The 23291-nt window shown below is 44.4% G+C and overlaps 1 protein-coding gene across 1 annotated transcript in view; it reads right to left on the bottom strand.

Moving 5' to 3' along the window:
* The window catches only part of LOC122817306 (serine/threonine-protein kinase SMG1-like), a gene marked incomplete in the record, with an annotated part of 2898779 nt that overhangs the window by 1995090 nt on the left and 880398 nt on the right, over window positions 1-23291 (bottom strand). The window contains 1 exon segment of the mRNA XM_044090530.1: window positions 1871-2011. Coding sequence (XP_043946465.1) covers window positions 1871-2011 — 141 coding nt within the window.

The following is a 23291-nucleotide window of genomic DNA, read 5'->3' as shown; positions in this document are numbered from 1 at the left end:
ATGTTGGAGAAACAGGTATGTATCCCGGAGACTACCCCTTATCTGGAACAGGCTCCTAACCCAATTCAAGTGCAACTTGGACAACTGAATGGGGAAGACGAAATTCATCCCTGGTGTGGCACCTGTCTCTAATGGACACAAGCAGCCTGTAAATGGCTCATCTCCCAAGCCTCTGCTTACACTTATCAAGGGTACGAAAACTTGTAGATATTTGGGATGCACTGCTATTCTTAAAAAAGCCCTTGTGGTCGTTAGCCTAGTAAACACCTATGAACCTAAGATTCCGCCATTTAAACCAGCAGCAGTAGCACATAAGAGACTCACTAACAGTACTCAGTTAACGGTACTTTCAAATAGTGCAATTTGGTAAGTGGGGGATTCAGTAATCCATCTTAAACTATGATGCTCTGATTCAGAGAAACTCTCTGGATATTTACTTCATAAAAAAATGACAACTCCTGGACCACTGACACAAGATCCAAAAACTTCTGCTGCCTCTGTGGTCATAAATGAAATACCAAAGTTACAGGAAAGGACGATACAATGCTTAAAAAAAGTCTTGCACTATCGACAATAAGTACATATACAAGAGAAAAAGCAGATTCATACATAAACAGCTTTTCTTTTTAAAACTCATTAGCTAAACTGCCCAATTCCTACCTTCCCTTAAACCTCATTTATCTGCTTGAACACTGCTTGGCATGTATTGCCTGAACAAATTCCATTCATTTTTAAGTAGCTTGCACCTTCCCTTTTGTACTGATTCCACCTCCAGGTCTTCTCTCTTTTATTCTATTCAGTTCTTCAATTACAGTAGGTTTATACTTCAATTTCCATTTTCTAGCAGCAAAAAAGTGAACCAGCACATAGGTAAATCCAGTGACACCAACTGTATTCAAGAAATTAGAAGCAACTGGAAACCAGGGTAAATGCACTATAAAATCCTTTTAAAATCCAAAAGTACATTTCAGATACGCTTTTAGTGTACACAAGTAATGGGGATATTAAAAGCATACATGAAATTTACTTGCGGATTTTAACAGGATTTTATAGCGCATTCACTCCACACCGGTTTCCAGTGATTTCTTATTAAATTTCCCATTTTCTAGTAATTGCATTTTTGGCAGCCAATACAATTAAACTTCGGTAAAGTCTGGACAATTCACAGCTTATATTTCTTTAGTTAACAACCATTTCCTTCCCAAATATTTTGTGTACTCTGTAGTGAGCTTTTTAAATCTACGAACGCATTCTCAATTACCTCTATCCCCCAATCACATCCAACATTTGCTCTCTGCCTGAGAAAAAATTCTCAGCCTGCTTGTGGTATAAAACACCTACACAAATGCTTCCAACGCTAAATCTTCTGGACTTTGATGCACAATTGGGAAGTCACTGAGATGTCTTTTTATTGCTCTTTTGTATATAGTTTTTCTATTCTTTCCAGGTTTTTTGGACTGGTTAAGACAGTTACTATGATATTTTACATGCCCTACTAGTTATACCTTCAACACCAATGCAGAAGAATTTGGTGTCATTAGATGTCCCATCTCATAAGTAATGCCCAAGAAAGGAATGATGGAAATGTTACCTACTAGCAGTAACGCAAAGGACTTGAAAACAGTTTAGCAGCCAATATTGGAAATCCCAAACTAGCAATAAGTAAATACATAGCACACAGACATACGTGTGCACATACTAAAAAAACAACTAAATCAGTTTACCATGAAAATCAGTTCTGGGTATTACTCAAACTTTAGTCAAAACAAAATCATGGCCCATTTAACCAATACATCAAAAACATTTTGTTATTCTGAAACAGCATTTATACAAATAACACTGTACAAAAAGGAGAAGCAGAAAATCTCACCCTGTCCTGTGCAATGTTCCATACAGAATAAAGCTGACAAGATCAGAGAAGTCTTGTGGATGGAAAGTGTTGCTTGGAGACTTACTCATGTGGCCTCGAACAGCCAGAGAAATTTCTTTTACTTCTGTATGGTTACTGTTACTGCACAAAAACATATAAAAGAAGTTATCTTTAATCTTGTAAACTAATTTAATTTGCAACATAGCAGTTCATAAAGAAAAAACAATTTCCCTTTCATTTATTCAGAGGTCAAGATACAGACTGCAGCATGCTACCTTAGCTTACCAGATCAGATGAACAGGATTGGTGCTGGGGGGGGGGGTTGGTGTTGAGGTTTTAGCTTTAACTACACCTTACAGAATCGAGATTCACTAAGCAACTCAGGTGCTGGAAATGTGAACAAAGGAGGAATAGCTATCAAAGCTACCAACGAATAACAGGACCTCGCTCATTCCCGAGACAGTACTAGTATTCTACTACTGAAACACAGAGGCGATGTAATGACATTTGCTGAATCAGCAAAGGTTTTACCAATTACTCAGGCATTCAGATTAAAAGTAATCTTTCACTGGCAGTGACACTGAAGTTAAACACCATGTTTTAGTATCCTTAACAGCGTAGAAAGACAGGAATATAAAAAGTTATGTTTTACCATAACTTGGCATCTGTGTGGTCTTCCTTCATTCATAGGTTTATACTAGGCTATCTGCCCTAAGGCATTATAAGCCTAGCCCAGAGTTTTGTGGCTTACGCCACCCCTTATGTTAAAAAAATACTGTGCCCATTAGTTTGTTGTGCCTCTGTCCAGCAGTGACACAGAGGATTCCCGGGGTAAACCTACGATCTCCCATCCACCAGTCAAGATTTCTCTTGAACATAGCCAGCGAGGTGCTCTGCCTCACATGGACCGGGATTTTATTCCACAACATAGGGAGTCTCTGGGTGACAAATCTATCCCTCCAGCATGTCCTATTTATATCCGTGCTAAGGTTTAAGTCGCTTGCTCTAGTGGATCTGGTAGATTTGGATTTTTTGAGGTGGAGCATGTCCATTAATTCCGGGTTGGACATGGCCTTGTATGTCAGGCACAGGTCACCTCTGAGTAGACGGTATGTGACTGAATAGAGCTGGAGTTTCTTCAGTCTGGCAGCATATGACAGATTTTGGAGTCCCTTTAGCCTTTTGGTGAGGAACTTTTGGGGTCTCCAATTGCTGCAGGTGTCAGGTGAGATACATCCCGAATGGGGCATTGTACTCGATCATTGGTCTGATAAGTGAAGAGTACAGGGGAACAATGACCTCACTTGATCTGGATGTGAATCCCTTCATGATCAGGTGGGCAATGTAGAAGGTTTTTTTAACCACTTTAGCAATGTGAGTGTCAAAAGAAAGGCCACTGTCAACCTGGGTCCACAGGTCCCTGATAACCTCTTCTGTGCTTAGTGGATTGCCACCTATATGGTAGCTTGGGGTTACCTTGTTTTTCCCGAAGGGTATGACTATACATTTTTTGGTATTTAACTTCAGGCCATGGCTCTGGCACCAGCTATCAGTTTCCGTGAGACCCCTCTGAAGAATATCTGTGTCCGATGTACTTTCCACTATGGCTCCCACTTTGCAGGCATCTGCAAACTTTGTCAGCCATAGTCCTCCTATGTTTGCCTGTACTTCTGAGAAGTAGATGCCGAACAATAGGGGGCCAAGGACTGAGCCCTGTGGGACACCACTTGTGACCGGCTTGGAGTCTGACATGGCGCCAGCTACTCTAACCCTGTGGGTTCTGTCCTTTAGCCAGTTTGCAATCCATCTTGTGACATATGGGTTTACATTTAAGCTGGTAAGTTTCTCTATAATACCAGAGTGGGGTATTGTGTTGAAAGCTTTTGCAAGGTCAAGGTAGGCTGTATGGATTGCCTTTCCCTCATCAATGGCCTTGGTGACTGTTTCGAAGTCGTCGACCAAGTTCAAAAGGCATGATCTGCCTTTGATAAAGCCAAACTGGGTCAGGTCTAATGTCTGCAAGTCCCATATGTCTTTATTTATGAGTTCCATTATGATCCTCTCCATAGCTTTGCAGACCAGGCTTGTTAAGCTTATGGGGCGGTAATTACCAGGGTCCGTAGAGGCACCGCCTTTGTGGAGTGGGACCACAGTTGCCGTACGCCACTCCTTGGGCACGTATCCTGTGTTAAGGCTAAGATTAAACAGCTGCCTTATGTGCGGGTTTAGTTCCTCATTGAGTTCGTGTAGCACACAGCCGGGGACACCATCCGGTCCCATTGATGCTGTGTTTTTAGCTTTAGAGAGAGCAGCTTTCACCTGCGCATTGGAGATGTCTGGGAGGCTGCACTCTGCTGGGATAGTTATCTCTCCTTTTGGGGGGGAGAGGGAGGTGAAGTTTGCACTGAACCTGTCTGCCAGTATGTTGGCAATGTCTGTGGGTTCAGTGATTTTTGTATCATTCTGGACTAATTCTGAGCATATCTGGGAGTTTCCACCCAGGTTTCTAACATAGCTGAAGGCCTTATGATTGTCTTTTGAATCTATGGCAATTTTTCTCTCAAAGTTGGTCTTGGAAGATTTTATGAGTGCTCGTATTTTTTTACTAATAATGATCAAAGGTGTCTTCTCTTTTATGGATTTTGCTCCAACATGTAACAGCTTTCTCCTCTTATTGTAAAGTTTTATGGCTGGGGTCCACCAGACTGGACGTTTGCCCTTGGTGGAAAGAGTCTTGGTTTTATTAGGGATTGCCTGATCCATGCAGTCCTGGAGGTGTTCGTAGAAGGCATTTGTAAGGGCTTCCACAGCTTGGGTTGTGGTTTCCACTGGCTCGGGGGGCCTTGAAGGATACCACACCAGTCTTGAGTAGTGTGAAGTTTGCTTTAGAGAAGTTCTTCACTGTGGTCTTTTTTGTTTGGGGTGGGGGCGGGATGTGGATATCCAGTGAGATTAGTTTATGATCTGATCTCACCAATGAGGGATAAACTTCTGGTGTGGAGCATTTTGTCCCCATGTTTGTGATGATGAGATCTAGTATATTTTATCCTCTTGTGGGAACGGTTGAATAGTTGTTCCATGGCATTTGAATTTATGAACTCCAGGAACCTTTGGGCTAGAAAGTTTGGGCTTGAGTAATGTTCCCAGTCTATATTTGGGTAGTTGAAGTCACCCAATATAATGGTGTTTGGAGATACATTTATACCCTCCAGTGTCTTCAGGAAGGCTGTGTGAGGTTCCTGAGTTTGAGAGGGTGGCCTGTAGCATGCTACAAATTGTAGAGCAGTTTTGCCTATGGTTAATTGCACCTGGATGGTTTCCGATGCTTCGTGCGTTGCCACCAACCTGGAGGTGTGGGTATCCTTGATGAATATGGATACGCCCCCTCCTTTTGTGGTGTGGTCTGGGTTTTGGGGCCGGAACGCATGTTATGAGGTAAAACCTGATAGTGTCGGGGTGCTCTCAGGAGCCTTGAACCAGGTTTCAGTCACAGCACAGACATCGATGTTCTCCATACTGAGAAGGGCCTCAAGTGCGTGCATTTTGAGATTTAGACTTCTGGCATTGAGCAGCATTACCCTTAGTTTCTTCCCATTTTTGTTTTCTAGGGTGGTAGGTTTAGAATTTGAGCCTTGCCTAAAAAAGGCACTATGGGGGTGGCAAGAGCCTTAGCCAAAATCCGGAATCCCAGGGGTGACAGGTGCAAGCCGTCCCTTGCGAAGCAGCGTGGCTTGTCAAGCATGTCATCCCAGGCAGACAGACACTGGATCCCCTTTGAATGACACCAGACATTAAGCCAATTGTTAAAGCTGATCATCTTGTCTCTCTGTTGTGGCATCATTCTTGGTGAAGGAAGAATGCTGCTCAGGGTCAGGGTCATACCTGCCTGGGCTACATAATAAGAGAGCTCCTCTATGTCTCTTTTCATGCAGTCCAGGGAGGTACGTCTCGGGTCGTTCACACCAGCATGGACAATAACTGTCATATTTGTACTTGCTGTGGAGTGACAAGAGTGCTTGTGTTACGTGGCAGATTCTAGCGCCCGATAGGCAGCTTACTGTGACCCTCTCCTTGTTCAGCCTGGTGAGTGGGACGTCAGTGTGTCTGACTATGGAGTCACCTATGACAAGTATGTTTGCTGTTGTATTTGGCCTTAAGGGCTGTGATTGCTTTGCACACTGATTTTGTGGTTTATGTGTTGCCTGTGGTGTGTCATGAGGTGGCGGTTGCTTGGGTGTCTGCTTTGGAGGCCTCTGCTGTTTAGGTAAATTTTTGCTCAGAGCCTCCGAGTATGTCTTTGTGTGTTTATGTGTTTGATTCATTGTTGTGATAGCTTTATGTGAGACTGGTTTTGTGGTGTGTGTAGTTGCAGTCTCTTCCTGTCTGGTCTTGCCAGTCCTGAGTTGAGAGAGCTCAGCCTCCAGTTTGGCTAAATAGCTGCATCTCTCGCAAGTATTTGTGTTATGTGGGAGGAGAGGGTTGTCTGTGTACATGAGGCAATTGTAACATTGCCTCAATATTCCCAGATTCACCAACTGGACAGGAGAGGACGCCAGCATCTGGCCCTTCGACATGCTAGAGAAATTAAGAAGTTAAGGGTGTAACTGAATAAGAGAGGACTTAGTAAGGAAGTGGGTACTCCGGGTGGGGGGGGGGGTTCGCTAGTGAGGGACTTTGTATAATACAGAAGTGCTAAGCCTGAAAAGAACATGCTTTTAAGACAAGTGCTGAGCTTTTTTTTTTTTTTTTTGGAGAAAAAACAAAAAAAGCTTTTTAGGAACAAGTGCTGCGCTTTTTAGTTAAGGGATATACTGTTTAGATTACTAGTAGAGCAGTTCTAAGGGAAAAAATGAAGAACAGACTTTATGGAGTCAGAAAAAGTTTAACCTTGTTAAACCGGTGCTGCCCGATGTTGCTCTAGTGGCAACTCCACGCTAAAGCGTGCTTGATAGCAGGGGCTGCAAAAGAGCCAGGAACTAACCCAATACGGCCAATAAAACTACAGTTTCAAGTCAGTAACCACTCCCACGGGGGGCAGGGAAGCTGCTCAATGTTTTTCACTGCCACTGATCAACAGAGAGACTTTCCTTTAGCCCAAGCAAAAATGGCCTCACAGAAACTTACAAACAGTTCAAGAACAGCAAGCCTGTAACTGAACTTTTTTAAATCTCAGAAAAGTGGGAAAAAAGCAAGATTTTTTTTTTTTTGTTTTTGTTTTTTCAGAGATAGCAGAGGTTCACAAGTAATATCAAGTTATAACATTCTACACAATAGGGTCTTGGATCCGGCTCGGCCACATTTCTCAAGCTTGGATCAGACTCAAAAGCTCCTCCCTCATACCCACAGTTTCCTTCATACACCCAACTACCTCAGATTGAATTTGCCAAATCCAGACATGCCGCATTCAGAAATCAAAGATCGGCAGAAGAGGCTCAGACATAGGACATAACAGTTCTGAGATGATCCAGATTCCTCAAGTGGTGCAAGGGGATGGTTGGGTGGGAAAGAGTATGAATGAAGGAAGACAACACAGATGCCAAGGTACAGTAAAACATAACTTTTTAATCTGATGTTGTCGTCTCTATTCTTCCTCACAACAGGTTCAGAGTTTCCAGATACATAAACTTGGGTGGCCCTCATGGAAGGAAATGTCAGAGTACCATCAAACCAAAGGAGGGCCTGTTCCTGGAAATAACATCCAATTTGTAATGCGACACAAATGTGTGATTATTAGACCATGAAGCTGCTGCACAAATGGCATCAATAGAGGTTCTAGCAAATGAAGTAGCCATATCTCTGGTAGAATGTGCCCTTGAATGTTTAGGTAACTCCAACCCTTTGGCTGAATAAATGAAAGAAATGCAGTCTGAACGCCATTTTGCCAAGGTAATTTTCAATGCCACTTGTTCAAACCTATTCGAAGAGAAGGCTATAAAAAAATAGTCAGACTTTCTGTATTTTTTGGTCTTGTGCAGATAAAAACGGAGAGGCCTATGAACATCTAGAAGGTGAAGGACATATTACCCTTTGTTAGAGAAATTGGGGAAAAACACTGGCAGTTGTACAGAATGATATTGCTTTCAGTAGCTACTTTAAGCATAAAAGATTGGATTAGTGCGCAAGGACAATATCTTTGGGAGTTTTAGAAGATAAAGCTTGAAGCTCAGAAATCCTCTTTGCAGAAGTCACAGCCACCAAGAGAACTGTTTTCCAGGACAGACATTTCATGTCACAACTAGCCGCTGGTTGAAATGGGTTCTGTGTCAATGCCTGCAGCACAAGAGTAAGGTCCCATGGGGAGAAAGATTCCTAAAGTGGGGGCCTTAATAAGAACACACCCTTCATTAAGGATTCGCAGCCTCAACGTGTCTGACTTGCTGTATGAAAATTAGAAATAGCATCTAACTGTAACTTAACAGTGGAAAAGCTAGCACCCTCGTCGAAAAGGGTATTGAGAAACAGTAAAATGTCTGAAACAAGTGCTGAGAAGGGGTCAATGTTCCTGTTTGTGCCCCAAACATCAAATCTCTTCCACTTATTATAAACTTTCTTGGTGGAAGACTTTTGTGATGCCAAAATAATTTTTTTGATCAGGGACTGAAGCTTAGAGTCTCTTATTAAGGCCGGAAGTGGAAAAACCAAGCAGTCAATTACAGGGTTCCAAGATATGGATGCTGCATCCCAGACAGGTAAAAAAGGAGGTCCTGAGTGGGCTCCAGTATCCGAGGAAGACATTTCAGATGACCCCACAGGAAGGGGAACCAAACCTGATGAAGCCAAAAGGGAGCAGTGAGGATGACTGCATTATTCAACCTGCTTGCCTTCTGAAGAAATTTGAGGATGAGGTAACAGGAGAGTAAACATACAGGACAGCAGGAAGGCCAATCGTGGATTACAGCCTCCCTCAGGGACTCCACCAAATGAGGGATCAGAGTGAAGAATTTGCTGCATTTGTTGAGGGGAAAGGCAAAGGCAGAGAGATTGCAGCAAGGTTGACCCAAATTGTTGAAGACCATGTTCACTACTGACTGGTTGAGTGACAACTCATGTGGAATCAGGAGTGATCTGTGTCTGCCAGATCTTTGGTTTAGCCTGAGATATGAGTTGCAATTAGAAGACTGAAGATATCATCCACTCCAACACTCTCTTGGCCTCCCTACACAGGGGATAAGAATGAGTTAATCCTTGCTTGATGTACCAAATGACATGTCAGTGTGTACTGCAATAGTTCTCACAGGGAGAACATCCTGAAAGGATGTTAGGACAGCTCTCATCTCTAGGACAGTGATATGCAACTTGGTCTAGTGTAGCAACCATGTGCCTTGGACCATCTTCCCATTGTAAGCCTCCCCACCCGAACTAAGAAGCATTCGTGGTCATGATGACCATCAGGGATTGTTCACAAATGGTCTGCAGAGAACATTGACTGAATCCACCAACTGACATGATGCCTGCAGATGGAGTCCAAGGGGCAAGGGTCGAGACAAGTGGCAAGGGTCGAGACAAGATGGACCAATGATTGTTAGCAGATTTCGGATTCCTTGTGTTGAGTTATGTACCTATGATCTCTAGATTCTGAACTGGAATAAGGTTGGACTTGATCATGTTTATAGTGATGTGTAGGGTGTGCACTAATTGGAGTAAGCAGTCCCTGCTTGGGTTAGTTGACGCCTCATGGGAAGGGTAGCAGCCAATAGTCTAAACATGGCTACCACTGTCATGCATTTGATGAACACGTGAGGGACTGTGGTAAGTCCAAAGGGCAGTGCTCTGAGCTGCTAGTGAATGGCTCCCACTCGGAAGCACTGGTATCTCCTGGAGCAGTTGCCTATTCTCATGTGATCGTACACATCCTTGAGATCTTTGGTGCACACCCAGTTCTCTTTGTGCAACAGTGGCAGAATGGTCTGAACAGTAACCATTTGAAAACTCTCCTTTACATATTCGTTTAACTTGCTGAGATCCAGAATGGGTCTTAGGTCCCCAGTCTTTTTCAGCACTAAAAAGCATTAGTAGGTCCTGAATCCTCTCTGAGTTGGGACCTACTGGGTGACACTTTGCAAAAGCTGTTGAATTTCCTGTGCTGCCATTTCCCACTGACTGAATGGCACTTCAAGAAGGCTTTTGAATTTTTGACGTGGAAGGAAAAATGGAATATAATAATCTCTGGTTATTATGCTTAGCACCCAACAGTTTTGAGTCAATTGGGTCCAGGCTTTGGGGTGCAAAGCTAATCACCCCCCAAATGCCTCCAGAGACAGACACAGGCAGTGCTTCAGGAGTGCTGGTAGGGCTTATCGGGAGGAAGTTCCCTAAAACATTGGCCCGGCAGATCCCCTCTGCCTTTAGGGCAGTGTTTACCATCAAACCCCCCTGTCTGCTTCGAGGAGGGTTGTCCGCAGGGTCCAGGAAAGGCCCCTGGAACTTGCGGAGCCACATTTTCTTACCCCACACTGCTTCCTGAAGGAGGACCTGGGGGGGGGGCAGAAGTCTATTCCAACAACAGAAAGTCTTTTACACATTCTCGCTGCAGTCTCTAGCAAACGGCCCAAAAAAGGAGGATCCATCATAAGGGCCATTAACAAACGATGCCTTAAAGGGCTCTGCAAAAATCACATAGCCTGATCCAGTCATGCCTCTTTAGGGAGAGGCCTGAACCGGTTGCTCGTGAAGTGTCCTCTGCGGTATAGGAGATCAACCTCAATGAAGAGTTGGTGACAGACTTTAAATTCCTCCACAAGCAAGGACTCTGAGCATAGCTGACAGTTCCTTGATTAGGTTCCACTGAAGCCAAGTGAAATGAGCCAGTTTAATGACCTTAGTGCAAAAGTTGCTGAGGAGTAAACATGCGTCCCAGTTCTGTCCAACATACTAGACTCCTTGTTTGGCAGATGGACATTGGTAGTTTCTCCGAAGGAGATGTCTTCAGGTGGGGATCAGGGGGATTCTTCCCCCTCAAACTCAGTATCCTTGGTTAAAGACTCCAAGGAGGAGTACACGTGCCTCATTTTGCACATCTTCTTCCAAGGGACTTCCTAAGGTGGGTATTCTGGGGAAGTACCAGCAGGGGATCGCCCATGAGTACGGAAATCTTGGAGGCTGCTTGGAACGGGAAGACTTGTGGCAGGATGAGAGCAAGAAAGGACTAGATCCAATGGATGTACAGGGATGGATTGAAGAACATGTTTGGTCAATCTCCAGCCCAGGAGAAAACCTCTCCACTATATGGAAGGCCGAAGGACCAGGAAAAGCAGTTTCCGCTTCTCCTGGAGCTGAAATAACAGAGGAAAAATGGGCAGGACTCATCCCAGATCCAGGACCTCCAGAAAGGATCGGACCCCAATAATCGAATTCTGAAGCACTTAAGGGAAGGGATGTCTCCGAAAAGACTGAGCTGATCCCAGTCCCCAAGACTAAACACTGACATCATGGTTTGCAGACTCGTTCTGCTCCAAAGGGGACAGGACAGGGCTCGTCAAAGTCACTGCTGGCATAGAGGAAGGGAGCTTCCTCTGTGCAGAGTCCCATGGCTCCAAAGCTGGGCACGGATCGGAGTCATTGTCCTGATGGGGGTACCTGGGTAGCTCACAGATCCAACAGGGGATAGAGCAGAGACTACCACCACCTGGATCTCGGCCTTAAGAAACCTCCCTATTATCCTGTCCATGTCCATCTCGGACCAGCTTCTTGAGGATTTGGAAGAAGCAGACAAAGGGGGCCAAGGACTGCTTTGACTTGGAGGACAGGATAGGAGACATCATCAAGGTCCTAGGATTCAAGGGGATAGGATCCAAAGTTGGAGATGAGGAAGGCGTCCGGGAAATGGTAATCTCTCCTGGATTCGAGGTAACAGTAGGAACCGGTAGGGGAGCTAGCTTCTGCAGATCCGAAGGAGTTGAATCCGCAGATTTCTTGAGCTTCTTAAGTTCGAGAAAGTCCCTTGGGGAGGCAGGGAGGGATCTCTTTTTAGACTCCTTAGTAGAAGTAGTGGAGGAAGAAACCAAGGGAGGGGTCTGACCCTTAGCCGAGGAAGAAGGCCTAAGAAAAAATTTGTTCCGTCTATTGGGTAAAACCCGAGGGATTAAAGGCAGCACAGAGTATTCAGCTTTTAGATGGTCATTGCCCAGGCAGTACATGCACTCCTTGTGGGCATCCTGATTGAGGATTTTTATGCCCACAAGCAGTGCAACGTTTTGAGCTGGGAATTGGTTTGGCAGCCATAACGTACAAGAGCCCACCAAAAAACAACTGACAGAAACAGGCAAGATGAACAGTAAAAAACTACTGAAGCCAAATGGAAAGCAAAGGTGTTTTACTATAACTGCAATTATTAGTAAATTTAACAAATTTAACTATTTTCCACTACTCTAAATGTTTTTCTTTTTAAAAAGGAAACAGAATGTGCGTGCACACACACTAGAAGAGGGAGGAAGAAATGCAGCCAAAGGCACTTACAATTTTAAGAGAAACTATCTGAAATGCTAACACTTTTGACAGTGTGAAATTGTGTCTGACTCGCTGAAGCAGCAAACGAGATCTGAGGTAGTTGGGTGAATGAAAGGCATTGTGGGTATGAAGGAGAAGCCTGAGAGTCAGATCCAAGTCTATGAAATCTGGGCAAGCTGGAGCCAAAGGTCAGGTAAGAGACCCTATTGTGAGGAGGAAAGGCAACATCAGATATCACAGTCTTTCTCACTGGCTAAGAAACGCATGAAAAATGTCAGAATGAGAAAAATGTGTGCAGCTTAGATGTCCAATACAACAATCCTCAGGGAAAGAGGGTGCATGCGTATGAGAAGCATTGTGCCTGAAACTAGAAGGCCAGGTTATGGCCTACTAAGAAAATGTTTACCACTGAAAGAAATGACAAGACTGTAATATACTGGAATTACCAGGAAACAATGAGACTGGAATGAATGTCTTCGTGAGTTAACTACTCAAAATTGTGCTGAAAAAGGTACCAGTCTCTCCTCTATGGGCCAAGTCTTTTTGTACTTTTCAGAATGAATTCTATATATGCTGTAGTTCAGTTACGAATGCTTTACTTTAGATATATTTATCAGCACTGGTATTGGAGACAGTATTCAAATATAATAAAGTTTCTGCACGTACCAATCTGATTCTCCTGAATAATCGTTATGCTGGATATTTGACCAGACTTCAGTACTCCGGTTCAAGTGTCTGTATTGTAAAAACCTTTTGCATGTCAGTCCAAAAACTATTGATTCAGCTAATCATGTCTGAAGTACTTCCTAATACCAAAACACTGTAATGTTCTACATGCGTCTTTACCCTTGGGTTTCAAGCCTCGTCTTGGATGTGCCTCAGTGCCTAACTGTTCTTTATCTAGCACTCCACTGCAAGCACACATCTTTCCCTTGAGAAAGGAAAATTCTGTAGCTTTCCCTTGAGAACGGTTACTTGTGTACAGCTCATGCTTAGCCAGCAAGATTACCATTTCCTTTCTACTGAAAGAACAGTTTTGTACCTACCATAAATGTAGATGTTAGAGTGTAGACACTGCTGCAGTCATTACACTTGGGTTATCCTGCTGTCAGGTGGTTCCCCAGTCGGCTTGAGTTCCAAAGTCTTGGTCCGGCATCAGTTGCAGTCGCCTCCTCCCTGACGTCAGTGCGACAGGGGTATTATAAGATGCAGCAGACACCATTTTCTTCAGTTTTTCTTGCCCCCGATTTCAGGTGCCCCCAACTGCTAATAAGGCATACATAAGAAATGCAAACATACTTTCAGCTACCAGCAAATACTCCCCATAGGTAGTAAAGGGTAGAGGACTTGGGTACGTACCAGCAAGTAAGAGGGGAAGGAGGGAGGTAACCTGGACTGCAGCAGTGTCTACACTCTAACATCTACATTTATGGTACGTACAAAACTGTACTATGTTCGTGCGACACTGCTGCAGTCATTACACTTGAGAAGAAGCCCAAAGCTGAGGTAGGGTGGTTGGTTCTATAAGGCATTAAGGGTGGCTATAAGGCCCTGCAGCACTGCAGAGGCGAAGCCAACTCTGGATTTAGTGTATACAGGCAGATGGTAATGCTTGGTGAAGGTATTCACAGAACTCCATGTTGCTGCTTCCAAAATATCCTTGGTAGATACTCCTCTGAGGTAGGCAGTTGAAGTGGCTGTTGCTCTGGTGGAGTGAGATCTAATGCTGTTAGGCACAGGTTTTCCATGGTGCGTATAGCAGAAACGTATGCAATGTTCTATCCATTTGGAAATGGTCCGTTTTGAAATGGCTATTCCCTGTGCTGCTGCAGCATATGCTACCAATAATTGCTCAGATTTTCTGAAAGCTTTGGTTTTGTCCAAGCAGAAGCGTAACTGCCTGTGAATGTCCAATGAATGCAGTAGCCTTTCCCCTTTATTCTGTGGTTTTGGATAAAAAGTTGGCAAGTGAATGGTTTGGTTTACAGACGCAGTTGAAACCACCTTAGGCATAAACGTAGGGTTAAGTTCTTAAGGACACCCTATCCTGGTGGAAAATGAGGAAAGGTTCCACTGCCATTAGTGCCTGTAATTCTGAAACTCTTCGTGCAGAAGTTATTGCCAGGAGCAGAGCAGTTTTCCAAGAGATGTATTTTAATTCTGCTGTGCTAGCTGGTTAAAAAGGAGGTAAAGTTAATTTTTCCAAAACAAAGTTGAGGTCCCAAGTTGGAGCAGGTGCTCCACAGGGTGGGTCTTATGTTTTTAGCCCCTCAGAGGTACTGTTTTAGCAAAGGATTAGAGAAAATTGGTGGATCCGTGTTGTAATGAGCAGAGATGGCAGAGGCGTGGATCTTGATGGATGAAAAGGAGAGGCCTTTGTCCAGCATCTCAGTCAAATATTGTAGTATCTGAGGAACGTTTGGCACAAGAGGGTCAAGGCTGTCAGCCTGGTTCCAGGCACAATCTCTTCCATTTATCGGAGTAGGCTTTCCTGGTACTAGGCCTTCTGGCCTCCAGAAGGACATCCACAACAGCTTTGGAGAGAGGCATTGATTGCGTGGCTAGGGAATCTTCCATGCAGCTAGGTTTAGTGTCTTCAGCTGTCTGTGGAGTATCTGATTGTTGTGCTGATACAGCAGATGTGGCATCTGAGGCAAAATCCAGCGTGGTCCTTGTGCCAAGTTTTTTAAGATTGGGTACCAGTGCTGGCGTGGCCAGTCTGGTGCAATCAGGATCATTTTTGGCTCTTCTTGCCTGGCTTTTATGAGTACCTTTGGAAGAGGAGGCAGTGGTGGAAAAGCATATACTTGCAGGTTTGTCCAGCTGAATGAGAGGGCATCCACTTTCCATGCTTGCGGATGGTAACTCCTTGTGCAGAATTTCTTTAGCTGGTAGTTCTTTGGGGAAGCAAACAGATCTATGTCCGGGCTCCACCATTTCTTTATCATTCTGAACATTTAAGGATTCAATTCCCATTCATGGGGATCCATATTTCTGCTTAAGTCGTCTGCCAGTGTGTTTTTCTCTCCTGGCAGGAATTGTGCTTTTAGATGAACTTGATAGTTTAGAGCTGTGTTCCACAAGGTCATTGCTTGTCTGCAGAGGGGGTAGGAGTGACTGCCCCCTTGCTTGTTTATGTACCACATAACTGTGGTGTTGTCTGTCTTTAGTAGTAGTCATGGATGCAACAGTTCCTTGAAAGCTATAAGGGCATTTTGTACTGCTAGCATCTCTTTTTAATTGATGTGAAGATGCCTTTGTTCTGCGGGCCACTTGCCCTGAATACATTTTCCTGCCATGTGTGCTCCCCAGGTGTAATCAGATGCATCTGTTGTCAGTGTTTGCCTGGCTGTGGGTTGAGTAAAAGGCTGTCCCTTGTTGAGGTGACAAGCTTGAGCCCACCATCGAAACTCCTTTTGAAGGCAAGGTATTAGTGGCATAACAGTGTTGAGACTATACACTCTTTAGGTACCATTGTAGTTTCCTCATATGCAGTCTGGCATATGGAATTAGTAGTATGCAAGATGCCATGAAGCCAAAGGCCTGCAGAATTTTTCTTGCAGGGAGTTGGGTCTTTGTTGCCATCAACTGAAAGTATTGTGGCAGTTGTCCTTGCTTGTCTGGCGTGAGATAAGCCATCTGGGCAATTGTGTTCAAGCTGGCACCCAGGAATATTATGAGGGTACTAGTTTTGATTTCATTTCGTTCACTGTGTACCCCAGGCAACTTAGCTTTTTTTTACAAATGCCAGATGCTTTAGAAGAATGTCCTTGCTCTCTGCTTCCATCAGGCAGTAGTCCAGGTATGGGTAAATTTGAATTCCTTTCTGCCTGCAAAATGCAATTACTGGTGCCAGGCACTTTGTGAAGACCCTGGGCGCAGTTGATAATCCAAAGGGCAGTGCAGAGAATTGATAGTGCATTAGATCAGCTATGAATCTGAGGTACCTTCTGCAGTTTTGTCTGATAGGGACATGCAGGTATGCCTCCTTGAGGTCCAAAGTCACGAGCCAAGCTTGCTTGCACAGCATGGGAAAAAGCTGCTGTAATGTCAACATTTTGAAATTCGGAACATCCAGGTTAAGTGCTTAGTGAAGAAAGATCCAGAATGGGCCTCCAGGCTTTGTCTTTTCTGGGAACCAGAAAGAGTCTTGAGCAAAATCTATGCCCTTGTTCCTGTGGTGGTACCTTTTGAATAGCTCCCATGTTCATGAGTGCCATCATTTGTTTTTGGGCCTCTGCCCATTGATTTGGTGGCAGATTTGGCCATCCTTTTAACTTTGGCAGAGTGTGAAAGTGAAACCTGTAACCTTGAGAAATAATACTGAGAACCCATTTGTCTTGGGTGATCATATGCAAACTGTGATAGAAAAGTGCCAGTTTTCCTCGCAAGGGGGCTGCCAAGAGTGAGTTTGGCAGCTGGAGTGGGAAGTCATTGGGACTGTTTTTTATATGGTTGGTGCCTGTCTTCCCCTTCTTTCTGGCCTGATGCACCCCATTGTCGAGGCCTGTAAGGACCTTGTGGTTGACCTCTACCTCTTGGACGTCTCTATCTGCCCCTTTGAGGTCTGTCCGTAACTGGAAAGGACCAATTCTTTGTTGGCCAGTTTCTACTAAATCGAGGAGGCTGAACCTGTAAGAAATCCTTCACTGCTTGCATAGATTTTGCCTTGTCCTTCATTTTCTTTAATACCTCATCTGCCTTAACTCCAAATAAAACATCCTGCTGTAATGGTGCATCCAGTAATTTAGCTTTAACATGATCTGGTAGCGTATGTTCTTTTAACCATGCATGTCTTCTAATGACAGAGCCTGTAACTGCTGCTCTGCATGAGGCCTCTAAAGCATCAAAACCACATTGCAAAGTATGCTTTCCCACTTGTTCAGCAGCATGCAATAAATCCTGCATTTTTTTTAAATTAGGAAGATCTGTTTCTGGAAGCATTTTTTGTTTCAACTGAGACATCAAAAATTGCTGATATTTTATCGTGTGAAACTGGCAATTTAAGGCTCTCATTGCTAAAGTTGCAGACGTATATACTTTCTTTCCCCATTTGTCTAGTGCTCTGGAATCTCTGTCAGAGGGAACTGGATTCTTTGCTGATGAGGCCTTAACCCCTTTGGGTCCCTGAGAAATAGTTTCAGGATCAACAGGGCTTTTATACAGAAATTTGTGAGAGTCAGGGACTCTGTAATATCTGTCAGGTTTAACTGGAGCTGGAAGAAGGAATCACGATTCAAGATGGATTCATTATACACATCATCCACAATATCTAGCACTGGCGGAATAGCAAGGGGTCGGTGTTGAGGTAATAATAGGAAGTCTCTGAGCCTTTTCTTGGATTCTGAGTAATCCTGGCCTTCCCAATGGAAATGTTCCCTCATGGTATGTAAGTTTCCCCAAAGGAGTAGTCCTCAGGCGGAGAGGCTGATGGAATTGATTCCTCCGCATCAGAATCCTCATAAGGGGGTAAAGAATATCCCAGGTCTGAGGATGAATATGAGGAAATGGACACCTGGTCGGACGAATCATAATCTGCATCCTGTCTAGGCCTTTTATCAGGTGGGGGATGGGAGCCCCTGATCAAGGTGATTAGGTCTTCAGCCATTTTAAGCATTTGTTTCTTAGGCATGGAGGCCTGTCCTGGAGAATGCTGTGTTTGTTTCTTAGTTTTTAAAGGAGGCTTAGACTTAGAAGAGGGTTTAATGCTTAGCTAAGTAGGTCTGAAGACGCCCTCTGAAGCTGCAGGTTGCTCAGGTACTCCGGATCCCTCGGCAAAATCGGTTGAAAAGCTAGTGCGTCCGAAGGCCCAGTCATCTCCACGTGGGAGTCGGAGGCGGCCTGTGGTTCTGCAGAAGCGGTAGTCAGGGGCTGCAAAGGCGCCTCGCTGAAAACCGGAGAAACTGTGACTGGCCTAGAAGAGGCTTCGTTGTCAGTTTTGGGCCTCGAATGCCTGTCCTTGTGTTTACGCTTTTTATGAATACCGGTCGTTGGAAGTTCCGACGGAATGGTGTAATTAAATTTTCTGCCAAACTAATGTCGGGCAAAATCAAACAGACGTTTAATAGTGCGCTTATTAAACCTAGCACAAAATTGACAACCAGTGACGTCGTGGTCTGGGCCTAGGCATGGGATACAATAAGAATGAAAATCCTTATGAGATATTTGCTTCCCACAAGAAATACAGTTAACTTTTACTGACATCGGTCTGAGGCAAGAAAAAGTTTCCCCAACGGGGTACTTAGCTTTGTAGAAGACTTTGGTTCTGGATTCGGAATGAAAATCTCATGAGTTGGCCGACCGGCACTTGCAAACTGCTTTTGCTTCGGGCACTGCGTGGCAAGAAAGACTGTAGAAAATGGCGTTGGCTGCATCTTATATACCCCTGTCACACTGACGTCAGGGAGGAGACTACAGCAACCGACACCGGACCAAGACTTTGGAACTCAGGCCAACTGGGGAACCGCCTGAGGGCAGGATAACCCAAGTGTAATGACTGCAGCAGTGTCGCACGATGAACATCTGTCTTTCCCTGAAAAGTACAGTTGTTTACACTTACCATAAATGTAGATGTTAGAGTGTATTCACTGTTGCAGTCCTTACATTTGGGTAAATCTGCTGGCAGGTTGCCCTCAGTCGGCCTGATTAACAAAGTCTTGGGTCCTGCGCCGGTTGCTGTCCCTTCTTCCATGACGTCAGGTCGTCAGGGGTATAAAACATGCAGCAGACGCCATCAGTTTCTTGCCCCAGATGTCAGGTGCTCCCCAAATGGGGAGCAAAATATATAAATATATAGACTGAAAAACACAAAACATATACCTCCAAACAAAAGCAAATACACCAAAAAAGCTTTTAAAGATAGTAACAGAAATGAGAGGTAAAGTTAAAAATCAAGGGGGGCTGGAGGGAGGGTAACCAGGATTGCAACAGTGAATACACTCGAACATCTACATTTATGGTAAGTGTACACAACTGTACTATGTTCTTAGTGTTTCACTGTTGCAGTCATTATATCTGGGTAGATTCCCAAAGCTATGGTTGGGAGGATGGATTTATACATCATTAGGACCAGCTATAAGGCCCTGCAGGACAGCAGTGGCAAAGCCAGCTTTGGATTTAGAGAAGAAAGGTAAATGGTAATGTTTGGTGAACGTATGAACTGAGCTCCAGGTAGCAGCTTCTAGAATGTCTCTGGTAGGAACACCTCTGTGAAAGACTGCAGAAGTAGATGCAGCCCTGGTGGAATGAGATCTGATCCCCTGTGGAATAGCTTTACCATGGTGCATATAGCAGAAACAAATAAAATGGCTTATCCATTTGGAAATGGTCTGCTTTGAAATAGCCTTTCCCTCTGCCCCAACAGCAAATGCCACCAGTAGTTCAGATTTTCTTAAGAGTTTGTCCTATTTAAGTAAAATCTCAGTCTGTGTACATCCAATGAATGCAGAATCCGCTCCCCCTTGTTCTGTGGATTGGGAAATAAAGTTGGCAGATGAATGATGTTTGTTTAATTTAACTGTTGAGGCTGCCCACTAAAGTGTGCTAGCCTGTGCAACTGATTCATCACTGCTTCTGCATTTTCTGTGTGTTTCTATCAAAAAAACACGAAACAAAAAAATAATCCTTGTTTTCCTGCCTCTCCTTGACTAGTTTAGACCAGTTTACAGGCATTGCTGTATTCTGGGGCTGTGGTATAGTTCCTGTGTTGTCCATTACCTTACTTGGATAGAAGGAAGTTTCTTTGCTCACCAGTGGGAGTGGGGAGCCTTGAGCAGCCTACCTGTCCCTGTAGGAAGTGACCTCAGTACAAGAAGCTGTCGTAATTGGTTGTTATGGACCATTTCTAGCTGTTTTGTAGTTCCCTGTTTGACATCCGCATTTGCACGGCTTTGCGCGGTTGTGCGCATAGCGCAGCGCCGGTTAAACTTCTTCTGGCTCCGCCAAGTCTGCTCTTCAAATTTTCCCTTAAGGAAGCTCTACTCTTAGTATAATCAGACTACTCACTATATTATAAGCCTAGCACTTGTTCTCAATACTTCTCTACTAAGTAGGCACTCTCGTACTAAGTAAAGCACTACATCTACCTACCACCCCTGTGAATATCCACTTCCCTTAAAGGTACAGCACTCCCTTATACTGTTCTAGCAAGTCGAGTGGTAGATTACTGGCATCCTCTCCAGTTCAGCTGGTCAATCTGGGTATCTTGAGACAATGCTACAATTGTCTCATGTACACGGACAACCCTCTCCTCCTCCCAACAAACAAATACATGTGAGTGATGAAACTATATAGCCAAACTGGAGGCTGAACTCTCAACTCAGGGCTGGCATGACCAGACAGGAGGAGATGGTAACCACACACACAACAATCCCAGTCCCAAATAGACCTACCACAACTGCAAACCAAACACATAAAAACACAAAGACATACTCGGAGGCTCTAATAAAAAACTTAACAGAGGCTCCCAAAGCAGACATCCAAAAATCCACCACCTCAAAGCAAAACACATGCAACACATACTTCAATAAATCAGTGTGTCAACCAATCACAGTCCTTAAGGCCAAACACCATGCCTGATGCACTAGTAATAGGTGACTTTATAGTCCGACACACTGATGTCCCGCTGACCAGGCTGAACAAGAAGAGAGTGACTGTGAGCTGTCTATCGGGAGCTAGGATCCGCCACATAACACATGCACTCAAGTAACTCCAAAGCAAGTACAAATATGACTCCGTCATTCTCCATGCTGGCGTGAATTACCAGAGACGTACCTCCCTGGACTACATGGAGAGACAGAGGAGCTCTCCGATTATGTAGCCTAGGCTGGTATGACACTGACCCTGAGCAGCATCTTGCCCTCACCAAGAATGATACCACAATACAAAGACAAGATGATCAGCTTTAATAATTGGCTCAAGTACTGGTGTCATTCTAAGGGGATCCAATGTCTGTCTGCCTGGGATGACATGTTGGACAAGCCACGCTGCTTCGCAAGGGATGGCTTACACCTGTCGTCACTGGGCTTGCGGATATTGGCTAAGGCTCTTGCCACCCCCATAGTGGCTTTTTTAGGCAAGGCTCAAAAGACAAACCCATCTCCTTACAAAAAAAAAAATGGAAAAAAACTAAGGGTAATGCTTCTCAATGCCAGAAGTCTAAATCTCAAGATGCAGGCACTCGATGCACTCCTCAGCATGGAGAACATAGACATCTGTGCAGTAACTGAAACCTGGTTCAAGGCTCCTGAGAGCACCCCAGCGCTACCAGGCTATACCTCATATCATGCTTTTGGGCCCCAAAACCTGGGCCGAACCACAAAGGGAGGGGGAGTGTCCATATTCATCAAGGACACCCACACCTCCAGGTTAGTAGCAACACATGAAGCATCAGAGACCATACAGGTGCAACTAACCATAGGCAAAACTGCTATACAACTGGTAGCATGTTACAGACCCACCCACCCAATCTCAGGAACCCCACTCAAGCCTTCCTGAAGACATTGGAGGATATGAATGTATCACAAAATACCATCATACTGGGAGACTTCAACTACCCAAACACAGATTGGGTACATTATTCTAGCCCTAATACCCTAGCCCAAAGGTTCCTGGAATTCATAAATTCAAATGCACTGGAACAACTAGTCACCTCTCCCACTAGGGAAGATAATATACTAGACCTGATCATCATCAAACATGGGGACAAAATGCTCCACACCGGAAGTATACCCCTCACTAGTGAGATCTGACCACAAACTAATCACCCTGGATATACATATCCCACCTCCACCCCCAGCACAAAAGACCACAGTGAAAAACTTCTCAAAAGCAGACTTCACTCTTCTTAAGACTGAGATGGTATCCTTTAAGCCCACGGTGCCAGTGGATACCACATCCCACAATGCCAAATCCTTCACAAATGCTATCTATGGACATCTCCAAGAATGCATGGATCATGCAATCCCAAATAAATCCAAGTCCCTCTCCACCAAAGGCAAGCATCCTGTCTGGTGGTCCTCAGCCATTAACAAATTGTATAACAAAAGAAGGAAGCTACTGCACGTCAGAGCAAAATCCCATGAAGGGAAGACATCTCTGATCAACATTAACAGAAAACTACATTCTCTCATAAAAACATCCAAGGCCAACTTTGAGAGAAAAATCGCTAAGGACACTAAAGATAACCACAAAGCCTTCTTCAGCTATGTTAGAAACCTGGGCGGAAACCCTCAGATATGCTCAGAGTTAGTTCACAACAACAAAAAATACACTGAACCCACAGATATTGCCAACATTCTGGCAGACAGGTTCAGTGCAAATTTCTCCCCTCCCTCATCCCCAAAAGAAGAAATACTTATCCCAGCTGAATGTAATCTCCCTGTCATCTCAGATGTCCAAGTGAGAACCGCCCTAAACAAAGCTAAAAACACAGCATCAATGGGACCTGACGGTATCCCGGGTTGTGTGTTACGTGAACTCCCAAGAGGAGCTAAACCCACACATAAAAATGCTATTTAACCTTAGCCTTACTTCAGGATATGTACCTGAACACTGGCGTACAGCAACAGTGGTCCCACTCCACAAAGGGGGGTGCCTCTACAGACCCTGGGAACTACCGCCCCATAAGCTTAACCAGCCTGGTCTGCGAAGCTATGGAAAGAATCATTATGGAACTCAAACAGAGACATAGGGGACCTACAGACACTTGACCCCACCCAGTTCGGCTTTGTAAAGGGCAGATCCTGCCTTTTGAACCTGGTTGACACTTTCAAAACAGTCACTAGAGCCATTGATGAGGCTAAGGCCTTCGACACAATACCCCACTCAGACATCATAGATAAGCTCAACAGCTTAAACGTAAACCCTTATGTCACTAGATGGGTTGCAAACTGGCTAAAGGACAGAACCCATAAAGTTAAAATCGCTGGAGCAATGTCGGACTCAAAGCCAGTCACAAGTGGTGTCCCACAGGGAT

The sequence above is a fragment of the Protopterus annectens genome, chromosome 12.part0, assembly GCF_019279795.1.
Source record: "Protopterus annectens isolate FY-2018-M chromosome 12.part0, PAN1.0, whole genome shotgun sequence".
Classification (NCBI taxonomy): domain Eukaryota; kingdom Metazoa; phylum Chordata; order Ceratodontiformes; family Protopteridae; genus Protopterus; species Protopterus annectens.
The sequence above is the reverse complement of the archived record's forward strand: the minus strand, read 5'-3'. Positions and strand labels throughout refer to the sequence as shown.